This window comes from Mobula birostris, chromosome 8 (genome assembly GCF_030028105.1).
Source record: "Mobula birostris isolate sMobBir1 chromosome 8, sMobBir1.hap1, whole genome shotgun sequence".
Classification (NCBI taxonomy): domain Eukaryota; kingdom Metazoa; phylum Chordata; class Chondrichthyes; order Myliobatiformes; family Myliobatidae; genus Mobula; species Mobula birostris.
The window spans coordinates 91,414,394-91,431,386 of record NC_092377.1 but is presented as its reverse complement, the minus strand read 5'-3'; the positions used below and the strand labels follow the sequence as shown (position 1 = coordinate 91,431,386).

The 16,993-nt window shown below is 44.1% G+C and overlaps 1 protein-coding gene across 1 annotated transcript in view; it reads left to right on the top strand.

The window, feature by feature from the left end:
* Positions 1-10,037, top strand: part of LOC140202015 (metabotropic glutamate receptor 1-like) — a 195,872-nt gene extending 185,835 nt beyond the window's left edge. Inside the window, exon 8 of the mRNA XM_072266881.1 lies at positions 9,239-10,037. Within this exon, the coding sequence (XP_072122982.1) occupies positions 9,239-10,037 (799 nt within the window). The remainder of the gene's footprint in view (positions 1-9,238) is intronic.
* Positions 10,038-16,993: the final 6,956 nt, after the last annotated feature.

The following is a 16,993-nucleotide window of genomic DNA, read 5'->3' as shown; positions in this document are numbered from 1 at the left end:
AAATGTTTGGGTATTAATAAAAGTAACTTAAGAAAGTTCCAATATCAGCTAGTCCAGTATTAGCAAAGCCCCACATGGGCTGGATTATCAGAGTTTTACCATATGTATTTATTCAATGATTTTACTGTCCCAGTGGGTAGCCTTCCTCAATGGGTGTGAGTTGGAGTCTTGGCAATAAGTTAATAAACTCTCTGCTTTTGGGACCAGCATTTGTTGTCATACCCTGTTGCACTATACCATGCCCTGTTCTCACCGTCGTTGTTCGATCCTACTGCACGTCTTGTTCAATACCGGGGCCTCCCTATGATCAGGTGCTGGTGAGACTCAAGAACTTGTAAGAAGAGCTGTACTAATCTCTAAATTGCATCTGCAGTGCAGCGTTAACATGAACTAAATAGTTGACTGCAAGAGAAAATTATCAAAACACTTCACAGACAATTAAGTGGCTTGGAGAAGTGCATTTCAAACGTTCGATTAGCAAACAGCACCATTCCACGACCTGCAAATTCTGAAGCAATTTGTTGGAGTCCAGATACAGGCAGAAGACAGGGGAGAATTCCCCTGATCTTCAAAATACTATAATTGGGTTTCTCACATCCACCTAAGAATACAGTAGGTCTTGGTTTACTGTCTCTTCTGAAAGATATCTCTGGCAGTCCATCACTTCCTCAGTAGTAGGCTAGATTTTTCTGTTTATATTCTATTTATTGAAATCTAAGTATTAGTCACAAGACCAGCATTTATTGCTCATGCCCAGTTGTCCCAGAGAAGGTGTAAGTCCTCCCACAGTGCTGTTGGGGAGGGAGTTTCGGGATCTCAAACGGCGAGGAAGGATGGAGCGATATACTTCCAGCTTAGGGTGGTGTGTGACATGGAAGGGAACCAGCAAGTGGTGGTGTTCCAGTGCACCTGCTGCTCTCATCCTTTGTGATTTGAGAGCCACTTGACTAGCTTGGGTGCGTGACGGCTGTGGAAGGCAGACACCACAACCTTTATGCATCAGCGGTAGAGGGAATGAAGGTTTTGGATTGTCGATTGGGTATTAATTGAACATGCTGCTTTGATCTGTGCAGCGTTGAGTTTCTCACTGGCGCAGCACTTAACCAGGCAAGTGGAGCAGAGTTCAGTTTGCAATGCTCTGACTCAGGCAAGAGCATTACCCCTTGAGTCATGGCTGGAACTTGCATTCGATGTATCTTGCTCCATGGTCAGCTCAGTCTTGTTGAAGTGGAAGGGCAAAGGTGATAGAAGCCATTTCTCTGACTTAAAGCTAGCCTGGTGCAAAACAGCAGGAAGGCCATGCTGTGCAGCTGATTCAGAGCAGATGACTAACCAGCACCTAATTTGCATTTCATCCATGACATTGCACTCTGTCTAAGTGACCACAGGCAAGCAATAATCTACCTCACCATCACTGTCCACCTCCCAGACACAAGGCAACCCATCCCATCACCCCTGCACTAAACATTTCCAAAACATTCAATCATACTGCTACACCTCCCTCCTCCCCCACATGGCCACCGCAGCCCTACCCCATCATAAGAACATAAGAAATAGCAGCAGGAGTAGACCATCCAGCCTGCCCCATCATTCAATAAGATCGTGGCTGATTATAAACTTAGCTCCATCTACCTGCCTTTTCCTCATAATCCTTAATTCCCTATGTAAAAATCTATCTAACTGTTCCTTAAATATATTTAGTGAAGAAGCCTCAACTGCTTCCCTGGGCAGAGATTTCCACTGGTTCACCACTCTCTGGGAAAAACAGTTTCTCCTCATCTTTGTCCTGAATCTTGAGGCAATGTCCCCTAGTTCTAGTCTCACCTACCAATAGAAACAACATTCCTACTTCTATCTTATCTATCCCTTTCAAAATTTTGTATGTTTCTATAAGATCCCCTCTCATCCTTCTGAACTCCAGAGAGTATAGCCCCAGGCAACTCAATCTCTTCTCATAGGTTAACCCCTTCATCCCTGGAATCAACCTGGTGAACCTCCTCTGCACTGCGTCCAAAGCCAGTATATCCTTCCTCAAGTATGGAGACCAGAACTGCACACAGTACTCCAGGTACGGCCTCACCAGTACCCTGTATAGTTGCAGCATGACCTCCCTGCTCTTGAATTCAATCCTTCTAGCAATGAAGGCCAACATTCCATTTCCCTTCTTAATAACCTGTTGTACCTGCAAACCAACTTCTTGTGACTCATGCACAAGCACTCCCAAGTCCCTCTGCACAACAGCATGCTGCAATCTTTCACCATTTAAATAATAATCTGCTCTTCTATTATTCTTTCAAAAGTGGATGATCTTGCATTTACCAATGTTGTATTCCATCTGCCAGATCTTGGCCCACTCACTTAACCTATCTATATCACTCTGCAGACTCGCCACATCCTCTGTGCAATTTTCTTTTCCACTCAGTTTAGTGTCATCAGCAAATTTTGCTATGCTACACTCAGTCCCCCCTTCCAAATCATCACTGTAAATGGTAAACACCCCTGCGGCACCCACTCACCACTGACTGCCAACCAGAGAAACACCCATTTATACCAACACTCTGCCTTCTATCGGTTAACAAATCCACTATCCATGCCAATACACTTCTTCCAACTCACAGTCATAGTCATAGTCATACTTTATTGATCCTGGGGGAAATTGGTTTTCGTTATAGTTGCACCATAAATAATAAATAGTAATGCATCCGTATCTTATTTATGAGTCTCTTGTGTGGCACCTTATCGAACGCCTTCTGGAAATCCAAGTATACGACATCTACCTGTTCTCCTCTATCCACTGCACTCATTATGTCCTCAAAGAACTTCAGTAAGTTTGTCAAACAAGACCTGCCCTTTCGGAATCCATGCTGTGTATGTCTAATGGAACCATTCCTTTCTAAATGTTTCGCTATTTCTTCCTTAGTGACAACTTCAAGCATTTTCCCCACTACAGATATTAAGCTAACTGGCCTATAGTTGCCCGTCTTTTGCCTACATCCTTTTTTAAAAGGTGGCGTGACATTTGCGGTCTTCCAAGTTCACATCTCCACCGCAGCCCGACCTCAGCGTATCTCGACTGCAGCCCGACCCCAAGGCATCTCCACCGCAGCCCAACCCCAGCGCATCTCCACCTCAGCACATCTCGACCGCAGCCTGACCCCAAGGCATCTTCACCGCAGACCTACCCTAGCGCATCTACACCACAGCCCGACCCCAGCGCATCTCCACCGCAGCCCGACCCCAGCGCATTTCCACTGCAGCCCGACCCCAGCGCATCTCCACCGCAGCCCAACCCCAGCGCATCTCCACCACAGCCCGACCCCAGCACATCTCCACCGCAGCCCGACCCCAGCACATCTCCACTGCAGCCTGACCCCAGCGCATCTCCACCGCAGCCCAACTCCAGCGCATCTGCACCGCAGTCCGACCCCAGCCCATCTCCACCGCAGCCCAACCCCAGCGCATCTGCACTGCAGCCTGACCCCAGCCCATCTCCACCGCAGACTTACCCTACAGCATCTCCACCGCAGCATGATCCCACCGCATCTCCCCCACAGCCTGACCCCAGCGCATCTCCACCACAGCCCGATCCCAGCGCATCTCCACCGCAGCCCGACCCCAGCGCATCTCCACCGCAGCCTGACCCCAGCGCATCTCCACCACAGCCCGACCCCAGCGCATATCCACCGCAGCCCGACCCCAGCGCATCTCCACCGCAGCCCGACCCCAGCGCATCTCCACCGCAGCCCGACCCCAGTGCATCTGCACCGCAGCCCGACCCCAGCCTATCTCCACTGCAGGCTTACCCTACAGCATCTCCACCGCAGCCCAATCCCACCGCATCTCCATCGCAGCCTGACCCCAGCGCATCTCCACCACAGCCTAGCCCCAGCGCATCTCCACCACAGCCCGACCTCAGCGCATCTCGACCGCAGCCCGACCCCAGTGCATCTGCACCGCAGCCCGACCCCAGCCCATCTCCACCGCAGGCTTACCCTACAGCATCTCCACCGCAGCCCGACCCCAGCGCATCTCCACCGCAGCCCAACCCCAGCACATCTCCACTGCAGCCCGACCCCAGCGCATCTCCACCACAGCCCGACCCCAGCACATCTCCACCTCAACCCAACCCCACCCCAGCGCATCTCCACCGCAGCCCGATCCCAGCACATCTCCACCGCAGCCCAACCCCAGTACATCTCCACTGCAGCCCGATCCCAGCATACCCACCGCAGACCTACCCTACAGCACCTCCACCGCAGCCCAATCCCAGCATACCCACCACAGACCTACCCTACAGCATCTCCACCGCAGCCCGATCCCACCGCATCTCCACCGCAGCCTGACCCCAGCGCATCTCGACTACAGCCCTGCTTCAAACAGACCCCCATCCCAACAACCCCCATCCTTTCACCACTGCCACACCTCCTCCCTCAAAATCCACCACGCATCCACCACACCCACAAGAAATCTGCTTCTCAGACACACAATTACAAGTTCATTCTCACTGCAAAGTGGAAATCAAAGGTGGATTTCAAGGTAGTTGCCAGGATCAAAGTGTTTTACTTCTGATGGAAGGTGGGTCTGGTTATTTTCTTTGGGAATGAAGAGCACTGAGGAATTTCACTGTGGGTTTGGAACTCACAGACTGAATGTGTGATGAAATAGATGCTCTTATCACAATAAAACCTGATCAGCATGATATACAAGGCTGCAGGCTAAGCACTGGGCTAGTTACCTTCCTACCCGCAGACAGTGGCACAGACAGTTAAATGACCCCTTTCTATGCTGCAGATTTCTGTGATGTCACAGAATGTATCTGCCACCTCCCCTGTGTGACACAGCTGGGACTGGCCATGCAAGCACAAAAGTAGAGTCCAGGGGTTAACTGCACAACCAGATGGAAGAGCTTGCCCTGTGACTCGCTGTTCTTCAGTTAGTCCCGAGTAGTCAGCAAGCCCACTGAGCAATCAGCCGCTTCCATTGCTGGGAAGTTGTTGACTTGATATCCATTTTAAATCTGTGTACTCGAGATACCCACACCTCACTGGTGGCATTCCCACCGCTGTTGCATCCAAGACATAATTCTCGTGCGATGTCCTCAACAATACGAATAATAAGCCCAACAGTTTAGCACAGCCTTTAGCTCAAAGTTTTGTTGCTTCAGAGTCATGTTGCTGGCTGCTTTCCTGCATTGACAAAGGAAGGAGTATTTGATGGTTGTCTGGCTGGGTGATTTATTAGCCGAATGAATGTCTGTGTGGTTTGTTCAGGGAGCAGATGGGGGGGGGGGGAGGATAATGGGGCAGAATAATTGACATTGCCTGCTAGAGAAATGAGTAAATGGAATTAATCAAGAGAATTAAGAATGGATGGCTGTATCCATGATTGACAGGTTGGTTTTAAGAATGGATGCATTTCTCACATAAGAAGACTAACTTATAAATGGCAAGATGGCTGATGGACAGATGAATGGATGTATTGAAATACAACGATGAAGGGCTGCACAGAGAAGTGGTCAGAAAGATGAACAACTAGTTAAGCCCAATACTGGGCTATTGACCAAATCCACATGTGGATCCGAAATTGCGAGGATTAAAAATAAATAAATTAAATGATGTAGCAATGGACAGGAAACCAGATAACAAACAGATGACATTTAAATTTTAGGACCAGAGGGCACAGCCTCAGAATTGAAGGATACCCCTTCAGAACAGAGATGAGGAGAAATTTCTTTTGGTGGATAGTGATGAATCTGTGGAATTCATTGATGCAGATGGCTGTGGAGGCAAAATCAAAGTGGAGGTTGATAGATTCTTGATTGGTAAAGGTATCAAGGGTTATGGGGAGAAGGAGAATGGGGTTGAGAGGGATAATAAATCATTCATGATGGAATGGTGGAGCAGACTTGATGGGCCAAATGGCTTATTTCTGCTCCTTGCCTTATGGTTTTGGCATTTATTTACTGCCTGATACGATGGTTGTTGCTCGGTGTGCAGGCACATGGATGGATGGTGAATAAATTGACCCATGGTTGGTGCTTTGAATATTTGGTGGCTTAGTGGATGCTAGTTAGATGATAAACTAGCCCGCTTAACAGTGGTTCAGCTAATTAGTTAGGGTGTATAATGAAAGAGATGGAGCTTAATTGGTGCAAATGAATTGATTCATGACAAGCAATGAGATGAATAGATTGTTCAATGACTGATTGGTTAGATGATTAATGGGAGATGAATAAATTTCCAGCTCAATTGTGACATTGTTCACTGGATTGATCAGTTTACAAATAGAATAGAAATATGGCCACCTCTCCATTTTGTTAAATAACATTGTACCTCTTAACAGACATCTAGATAGAAAGGATGTTGAGACCTGGTGAGACCTCACTTGGAGTACTGTGGGCAGTTTTGGTCTCCTTATTTAAGAAAGGATGTGTTGACATTGGAGAGGGTACAGAGAAGATTCACCAGAATGATACCGGAATTAGAGGGTTAACATATGAGGAACGTTTGTCTGTTCTTGGACTGTATTCCTTGGAGTTTAGAAGAATGAGGGGGGACCTCATAGAAACACTCCGAATGTAGAAAGGCATGGACAGAGTGGATGTGGCAAAGTTGTTTCCTATGATGGGGGAGTCTAGTACGAGAGGGCATGATTTAAGGATTGAAGGGCGCCCATTCAGAACAGAGATGCGAAGAAATTTTTTTAGCCAGAGGGCGGTGAATCTGTGGAATTTGTTGCTATGGGCAGCAGTGAGGCCAAGTCACTGGCTGTATTTAAGGCAGAGATTGAAAGGTATCTTAGTAGCTAGAGCATCAAAGGTTATGGTGAGAAGGTGGGGGAGTAGGACTAAATGGGAGAATGGATCAGCTCATGATAAAATGGCGGAGCAGACTCGATGGGCCGAACGGCCAACTTCTGCTCCTTTGTCTTATGGTCTTATGTTTCCTATAGTATGGGAGTGTAGGACCAGAAGGCACAGCCTCAGAATTTTAGGATGTCCATTTAGAACAGAGATGAGGAAAAGTTTCTTTAGTCAGAGGGTGGTGGATCAGTGGAATTTCTTGTCACAGGCAGCTATGCAGGAAAGTTCATTGGGTACATTTAAGGTGGATGTTGATAGTTTCTTGATTAATCAGTGTGTCAAAAGTTATGGAGAGAAGGTAGAAGAATAGGGCTATTATTCCATAATAAATCAGCCTTGATGGAATGGTGGTGGAGCAAATTTATTGGGCTTAATGGCCTAATTCTGCTCCTATGCATTATGGTCTTATAGTTGGCCATCTATCTGGATATTAGTTCAGATCATCGGACATTTGGATTATTGGTTGAATAGGAAAATCATTTGAATTAATGTCATACAAATGATGGACGGCTGACTGAGTGGATAGTTAGCTTGGTGTATAATTACAGATAAGTTGGCATTGTTTCTGGATGTTTGGATCGCCTATTTGCTGGCTGGCTAAACAACTAATGGAAGAATAAACACAAGGGTACACTGAAGAAAACAGTACTGATGGTTGGAAGATCCAGTAGATGGCTGGGAGGGAGATAATAACAAATAATAGGCTTGGCAGACATATGGAAGTTGAAGGGCTTGCATGATGGTTGAATGAAAAGACAAAAAGAAATGCAACTTCTTTACACAGGAAAATGGACAGAATTGGTGGCTAAGTGGGCCAAAGAAAAGGTGACAGATGAACTTGAAGAAATGTAGTCATCCTGTCCCCAGTAGAAATCAGATTGCATGAATGAGAGAAAATAATTGAATGAAAGAGTAAATTTTCAGTTCAAAGGATTCACGAGGAATGTTAACGTTTATTCCAATGAACAATGTGTATATAAATCATTCAGAAACTCTTGTTCTCAACAACAAAATTCCCAGTTATTATAAAACTCCAGCTATCTGCCATCCAATCACAGGGAAATACCAAGGGTTTGGCATCTGGCTCACTGGGTGATGTACGACATGTGTTCTTCTTTCTATTGACTAACAGGAGACTCTACTCAGACCATCACAGCCCTGTTTCCTGTACTCACTCTAAATGACCAGGACCCCATTTTAACACTCACTTTAAATTTATTATAATATTGTGCTACATCTTAAATAAATAAAAATCAAAAGTTATATAAGAAAAATCTTAAGTCCCCAAAAGGAGAATCTTGAACTAAGATTTCACTATTCAAAGGGACCCACATTTAATTGGAGGTGGGATGAATTATTGTCTCCAAGAGGTTCAGAGGTTTAGGAAATCTCTTTCTCCAAGGGTAATAGAGGCAGAATTGTTCAATTATCATTAAGACAGAGGTAGATCTATACTTGCTAAATAAGGGTGAAAGGTTGTCATGAGTAGAGAACACTGTGGAATTGACGGTACAATCCGTTAGCTGTGATCTTATTGAATGATGCAACCAACTCAGGAGCCAAGTAGCCTAATCTCACTCCTTATTCATATGCTCATATGACAACCCATACATAAAATCACTCTCTCACTGCTAGATTGCTCAGCAGTAAATATGTTGTATAAAGAGCTGAGGCAGAGCGCACAGACCAACTTAGCATCAGTAAAATTTGTTGGTTCTGCAGTGATAACATCTGCAGAAGCTGAAGCAAGGCAGCCAGTGAGAAGCAGAGTATCACCAACAATATTGTCTGGGTTTCCATATTTAATTGTGTATGCTGAGGCACTAAAGAATGCTGACAATTTTACAAAGTACTAACAGCTAATAATTTTGTTGTCATTACAATTGTAAATTCCAGGCCAATAAGATTATTCGAAGTTAATTAAGGGGCATTTTGAATTAGCTTCCACTGAACAAATTGCTTATTGCAACTAATAAAATTCATTTACAATATTTCATTCCAGCCTTAATAAGCCTACTCACAGAGATTTGGAGCTAAACAGCATTGGTTTCGATGCTATTAATGTGGCATCTGGGCAGCACTGTGCTGGTCAAGTTATTGGGCTTCTTGCCTAATGATAGCACACAATGAAATTATATCAGCTGGCACAGTGTATTTTGTACTCATCACAACCTAACATACAATACAAAATCATCATGGATATGGTGTGAGACATCATGTGCTTTACTGCTCTTCCATATGTGTTTCTTTTCTCTAAAGGCAATTGCAATCCAGTTTGAAAATATATTATAAGGGTGGTAATTAAAAGATCAATGAACTATTCCTTTGCAGTTTCACTGCAAGAAGTTTTTAACTGGAAATTTACATTTCTCTTAGTTCCAATGGGAAGTCTGTGTCGTGGTCTGAACCTGGAACAGGACGGCCAGCAAAGGGACAGCACATGTGGCACAGACTCTCAGTCCACGTGAAGAGCAAAGAAGGTGCCTCTAATCAGACAGCTGTTATCAAACCCCTAACCAAACCGTATCAGAACCAGATCAAAACCCTCAACTTCTCTGATGTCAGCACAAAAGCCCTTTACAATGTAGAGGAAGAGGATGAAAATGATCCTTTGAGACCTGATGTTCCCAATAGTCCAGAGATGGTATTAGAGGGACGATCAATGTCTATCACACAACTTAAGGAAATAGAAGATCCTGACTTTTTCATTTCTGATCAGATGCAAAAAGGCGTTTCTGTCATGGATCACTTCCATGGAGTGGCCAATACATTCAAACCCAATATGACTGATCTTAATTCAATGCTTGCTGTGCCAGTGTCTGGTAATGGAATGAATCCACTGTACCAACTTAATCAGGATGTGCTCCCAATGCAAATGACAACCTTTAGTCCTCAACCCATCTCGCCTGTTGAAGAGGAATGCGAAAGGTTCGATCTCATAGACGACTACATGTATGACAGCACTGAGAACCCAGATGAGCTGCTTACCCCCAACAAACTTACCTTGGAGGACCACCCAGCACTCACTCCGCCCTCTCCCTTCAGGGATTCGGTGGCATCTGGCAGCTCAGTCCCCAGCTCGCCGATCTCCGAATCGGTGCTGTGCACCCCACCAAATGTAACCTATGCTTCTGTCATTCTGAGAGACTACAAACAAACTTCCTCCACTCTGTGAAAGGCTCAGCTCCTGTGTCCAAAGTCAAAGTTGCTGGGAATTTCAATGTAACATAGACAGAGGGTGGGGTAGGGAGGAGGAGCATTGGGTGGTAAGGAGCGGCGGGTTACCTTGTGCCAGAGTGCAGGTCATAAAGAGTTCGTAAAGAGGAAAACAAGCGTGTGTCATTCCAGTAGTCACCTGAAATTATGTATAGGGTTTCCCCTGCAGGGCCCAGGATGTGTCTAGTTTCAGCAGCAATTCTGAACAATAGTTTCCAAAGTATTACTGTATAGATAAAAAAAAGTCCTATTTTAATGCATATGTTTTTCTCATGTGAAATAGTTATTAGATTATAATTACTGGACAGAGATGTTTTTGCCGTTCCAACTGCAACCTGTTAAACCAGGTAACTACCACTCTGTTTTTCTGTCTTGTTTGTTTATTGGGTATCAAAGACTGTCAGTTATTCATAAAACAAAGTTGAACACTAGCTCTTCAATAATAATCCTACTTAAGTCCTTAAGGTTTTGTTTTGGTTTCTAACCAAATGAGATCAGCAGGTCACAATGCAATAGCAAAGTCCACTGTACTTCATTACTCCAGAGGATGGTGATGTTACTGGTTTTATTTGGAAGCAGGCTGCATCCAATGGCAATTCAGTGAAGATAATTGGATATCTTGTCTGTTACTCAAGCTTTGCGATCTCATTTTGCAAGTGGCTGAGATTGAGTCTATGCACACAATTTACATGTAGCTATCTTTCACTGTACTGTTTTTTTGATGGTGGAAATTATCTCATCTTTATTTTAAGAAATTGCCAAAGACTGAAGCTCTAAACTTTTCACCTGTCACAAGACAAACGGCATGTTATTTCTTCAAGTCAGGAGAAATGCCAGAAGTTGACATGGGCGTAAATGCTCAGAACAAGAGGAAGGCCACCAGCCCTGCCCTGTGACTTCAGACCCAGATCAATGTGGATGACACTAAGCCAGTCTCTAAGATCAGAAAACTCTCAGATCAAGAACAATTCAAGGGTAATGCAAATCCAGCTAATGGTGCCATATCTAATGGAAAAAGAATAAAACTAATTTGAATTCAGTTGGAAAACAGTGGGAGGATCTATTGATCTTCTGTCAACTTGTTGTGGATCATCAGAAATAATCAGAAAACAGACCCATCTGCAACTTTGCCTACAATCCTTATTCTTTGGAAAATAATTGTCTCTGGAAGGTCCTACGGGACCAGAGCAAAATGTGGACTACACTTGCCCATCGTTGGTTTCTCTGTAGCCTTTGGCATTGCTGGCCACACTGCCCTGCTCTTATGTCCCACTTGGATCTTTTCTACAAGTCTTCACTTCCACCACATCTAGTCCCTACTGACGTCTCTCATTTATTCCACGGCTAGTCCTTACTGACGTCTCTCCTTTATCCCACATCTAGTCCCTACTGACGTCTCTCTTTTATCCCACGTCTAGTCCCTACCGACATCTCTCCTTTATCCCACGTCTAGTCCCTACCGACGTCTCTCCTTTATCCCACGCCTAGTCCCTGCCGACGTCTCTCCTTTATGCCACGCCTAGTCCCTGCTGACGTCTCTCCTTTATGCCACGTCTAGTCCCTGCCGACGTCTCTCCTTTATGCCACGTCTAGTCCCTGCCGACGTCTCTCCTTTATCCCACGTCTAGTCCCTGCCGACGTCTCTCCTTTATCCCACGTCTAGTCCCTGCCGACGTCTCTCCTTTATCCCACGTCTAGTCCCTGCCGACGTCTCTCCTTTATCCCACGTCTAGTCCCTGCCGACGTCTCTCCTTTATCCCACGTCTAGTCCCTGCCGACGTCTCTCCTTTATCCCACGTCTAGTCCCTGCCGACGTCTCTCCTTTATCCCACGTCTAGTCCCTGCCGACGTCTCTCCTTTATCCCACGTCTAGTCCCTGCCGACGTCTCTCCTTTATCCCACGTCTAGTCCCTGCCGACGTCTCTCCTTTATCCCACGTCTAGTCCCTGCCGACATCTCTCCTTTATCCCACGTCTAGTCCCTGCCGACGTCTCTCCTTTATCCCACGTCTAGTACCTACTGACGTCTCTCCTTTATCCCTTCCTAATTCCCATCTGCTTGCCGCTTCTGAACAACAATTCCTGAAAGCACATCAATTTCTGCACTGACAATCATGACTCATCTTATCACCACCTCACCTGACACTGCCATATCTCTGAATACTAAGGCCATTTCTCAGATAGCCAGAACAAGATAAGCGGAAATTTATTCCATTTAAACATTGAGAAGTCCATAGCCCTTTTCAATGGTACCTACTGCAAACTGTATATCCTAGTCATTGACTAGACAACAGCCCTATCCATCTCCCTGGCAACCACCTGAGAGCAAATGCATTTGACTTGCCATTATATTTAATTTCAAGTTCAGTTTTAAACCAAATATCCATTCATAGAATGACTTATCTCCATTCCATAACCCACTTCCCCCCGAACAGCAACCTGCCTTTGCTCACTGGTTGTTATGATGCCAGCACATTGCTTCTTACCTCCTCAGTTCTACCTTTTGTAAACTTAAAGGTCATCTAAAACTGCCCAAATCCTAACTTGCATCTTCATCCACCAATTAACACAATGCTTGCTGAGATACATTGTCTTTCAGTCTATCAACAGGATTCTAAAAGTCTCATCTCTGGTTGCATCCCTATCACTGCATTTTCCAACTCTGACTGATTTTAAATTGCTTCACTATGGGCATTAGCATTTACTCCTTCAAATATCAGGGCACTCTGCTCTGCAATTTCTTCCTTGAGCAACTCCCGAGCCCCTCTTTATTTCTCCATCTCACTTAGTCCTACCTCTAACCAAAATCACATGTGGCTCTGCATCAAATTTGTTTGATAGTGTTCCTTTAAAGCACCAGAGAACATTTTACTATGTGAAATACTTCTCCGCTATGTAAATAGAAGTGGTTGTTATTGTTAATAATGTTTTGTGGTGATGTATAGTAGACATGTATAAGATGTACACAATGTACAACAGTTGCATTTATTTACAGGAAAAAAAATGAACAATTCAGCACTAATTCACTAAGTAAAGAGGTAAAAACTGACCCAGAGAACCTCATCTCTGATTTCCTACCTAGGCTACAGTGGTCTCTAAATGACACTCACACATGTCAGAATCGATGTGGACAAATGATAACAAATGAAAATTAAGAGCTTCTGCAATATGTGACTGCAGCAATCAGGAACAGACTTCCAAACAATTCAATCCGCACACAGACAAAGGAGCTATCACGGCAGTACAATCCTTCAACCTAGATGCGGTTATCTGGTTTCAACATATAAGTGTTAAATTATTGTTTTTGCTGTACAGATTCATAAAAAAGTAAGAACCAAGTAAATGAACTTGAAGGTAAACAAGTGATTTTCACAATCCCAGCTATGATTTTTCAGAGATTTCCTGAGTCTTGAACAAGTTGTTAGAGAGCAACAATCTTCCATGGATAGTAGTTATTATAGTGATCTAAGGTACCACGTATTTATTACAACTTGCTTCTCAATGGTACAAAGAACTCTTGTCATATCAAATTTTGATGCATTTTTTGTGAAAAGTACAGTTCAACATATTATTTCTTGCTGCTCTTAAGATTTATGCCAATCTGATTTGTATTCTTTGTAAACCATTCTACAAGGACTTTTTTTTTATTTAAAAAAAATTCTAAGAATCTTTCAAAGGTATAAAGTACAAGTTTCAGGAATTTTGCCCAGAAATAGATGTTCTTAAAATTCTGCTGTGTGAATTTAGAAATACTGATTACATTACTCCCACATTTTAGGTGATATTCCTTACATTAAAAATCTCACTCCTGATATCTCATCCTCGGCATCACTCTGCAGTAAACACTACTGGGCGATCTTGTAATTTGTCAGTATTAGTGTAAAGCATTGCTACATTCCTCATACAGGATCTTTTTCAACCTTTAACTAGTTTTGGGTTAGATTGAGTTGGGAGCAATCTTACCTTGAACAGAAAGTCGTGGAATCAAGGCTGGGATTCTAGTGCAATATAAACTTGACAGATAAATAAAGCTCCATAGGTGCACCTAAGGATTCCAGGGCACTATTCCTAGAGTAACATTGGGGTTTTCCTGGTGTTCTGGCCGATATGTGTCTCACTACCAACTTTGTGGAGATTAGTTGGACCTTACATTGATGCTCATTGAAGCTTATTGCGCACAAAGGACTACAACATTTCCTATGGTACAACACTGAATACTTTAGAGTTAGAAAAATTCATTAGGATGTCAAGGCAGTTGCTGTGTTATTCTTCCTTTCCTGCAATAGTATTCTTAAGTTTCTCTCTCAAACAGAAAGATGACAGCACATGTCGTGGTCTACCAAGTCTGTACAACTTGGTTTAAGAGTAATCCAATTAATTCCACTGCCCCATCTCTTCTCAACAGCCCTGCTGTTATGTTTCCTTTCTATTACCTATCAGCTCCCCTTTTGAATGCTGTGATTGAATATGCCTCCAAACCATACCTTAGCAGTACATTCTGCAGCCTAACCATTGGTTGCACAAAAAAAATAGTTCTTGTGTCATATTTGCTGCATTGCCAATTATCATTAGATCCTTTTACCGAATGGGAACAATTTTTATCTACCCTGTTCTGCCCCTTCATATTAGATACCTCCATCAGAACACCCCTCAACCTCCTCCACTTCAAGGGGAACAACTGCATCTTTTCCAGTCCATCCACACATTTACCTTTCCTAAAGTTAAGAGCCTAAAACTGGATGAAATATTGTAATGGTGGCCAAACCAGTGTCTTGCAAATGCACATCATGATTCCCTTGCTTTTGTACTCTGAGCTTCTATTTATAAATGCTAGGATCCCATAAATATTTTAACCACTTACTCAGTCCCACCACTTATGTAAATATATAGCCTCTCTCTTTTCTTCCCAATGTAACAAGAAGCTCGGACTGTGCCACATGGCACGGATTCTATCCTTCTGAAGCTAATCACCCCTCACACTTCACTACATTTTTTACATTAACTCATTAGGCAATAGACAATAGGTGCAGGAGTAGGCCATTCAGCCCTTCGAGCCAGCACCGCCATTCACTGTGATCATGGCTGATCATCCACAATCAGTACCCTGTTCCTGCCTTCTCCCCATATCCCTTCACTTCGCTATCCTTAAGAGCTCTATCTAACTCTTTTTTGAAAGAATCCAGAGAATTGGCCTCCACTGCCTTCTGAGGCAGAGCATTCCACAGAACCACAACCCCCTGTGTGAAAAAGTTTTTGCTTAACTCTGTTCTAAATTGTCTACCCCTTATTCTTAAACTGTGTCCTCTGGTTCTGGACTCCCCCAACATCGGGAACATGTTTCCTGCCTCTAGCGTGTCCAATCCCTTAATAATCTTATATGTTTCAATCAGATCCCCTCTCATCCTTCTAAATTCCAGTGTATACAACCCCAGTCACTCCAATCTTTCAACATATGACAGTCCCGCCATCGCAGGAATTAACCTCGTGAACCTACGCCGCACTCCCTCAATAGCTAGAATGTCCTTCCTCAAATTTGGAGACCAAAGCTGCACACAATATTCCAGGTGTGGTCTCAGCAGGGCCCTGTACAACTGCAGAAGGACCTCTTTGCTCCTATACTCAATTCCCCTTGTTATGAAGGCCAGCATGCCATTAGCTTTCTTCACTGCCTGCTGTACCTGTATGCTTTCTTTCAGTGACTGATGAACAAGGACACCCAGATCTCGTAGTACTTCCCCTTTTCCTAACTTGACACCATTCAGATAGTAATCTGCCTTCCTGTTCTTGCCACCAAATTAGCACCTACAAGGTTCCTTATGAGCTACATTGAGGCCCACTGGATAAGTGTTATAGGAGCCAAGCCTTGCAAAATTGGTCTTAAAATGCTTAACGAGTTCTTCAACTTGTACAAAGATTCTCTTCTGATAAGCAACACTCACAACACACTGGAGGAACTCTGCTGGTCGGCAGCATCCATGGAAACGATGAGTCGACGTTTCGGGCCGGAACCCTTCGTCAGGACTGAAGAGGGAAGGGGCAGATGCTGCCCGACCTGCTGAGTTCCTCCAGCGTGTTGAGAGTGTTGCTTTGATCCCAGCATCTGCAGAGTATTTCGTGTTTGCTCTTGTGATCAGAGTTAGCTGGATGCTGCATCGTGCTGATCAGCAACTTTGACACTGATAAACCCATGGCCTCTGCCATCTGGAAGATCAAAGGTGACATAAGTGCAAGCACACGATCACCTTTGGGTTCCTCTACAAAACACAAATCAGCTCGACTTGGACGCGTTTCGTTTACCTTTAGTCAACCCCGAGTCAAGATCCCAGCACTCCTCACTTAATGGCATTGCAGGGACTTCTCCACCACAGGGACTACAGTCATTCATAAAGCCCCATTTCACCACTATCCTAAGGGTAATTCATGCCAGTGGTACCCAAATCTCAACAATGAGCAACAAACAAAACATATCCCTGAAAGCAGCACAAAATCGGATCTTGATTAGTGAGAGTAAGGAGACAGGGAAGATGCTTGACCCATGGAGAAAGTAGCATCAAACTTTTTGTCAGCCCTAATTTATAGAAACATAATTTGTGCCAGCTTCCAGTCAGATCTTGTTAACAGTGTTACTGAAATTAAAGTCAAATGTCTAAAACTCATGGACAAATACAGGAACAAGGGAACGTGAATGATTCTGATAATGAAGCAACTGGTCAGCAAGTGAGCAATGTACAACTGGTTCAGTTCTGCTTTGTCTGTACCATTTGCTATAATGCCAAAGCAAAGAATGAAAAATTTTATAAGTAACCCACTATAAATTAATGAAGCACTCCTTTTTCCACATGGGGCCCTTGACATAATGCAAGGACGCACTAGAAATCTAGGGCATCTAACTCCAATGGATTTCCATTGCTGTCAT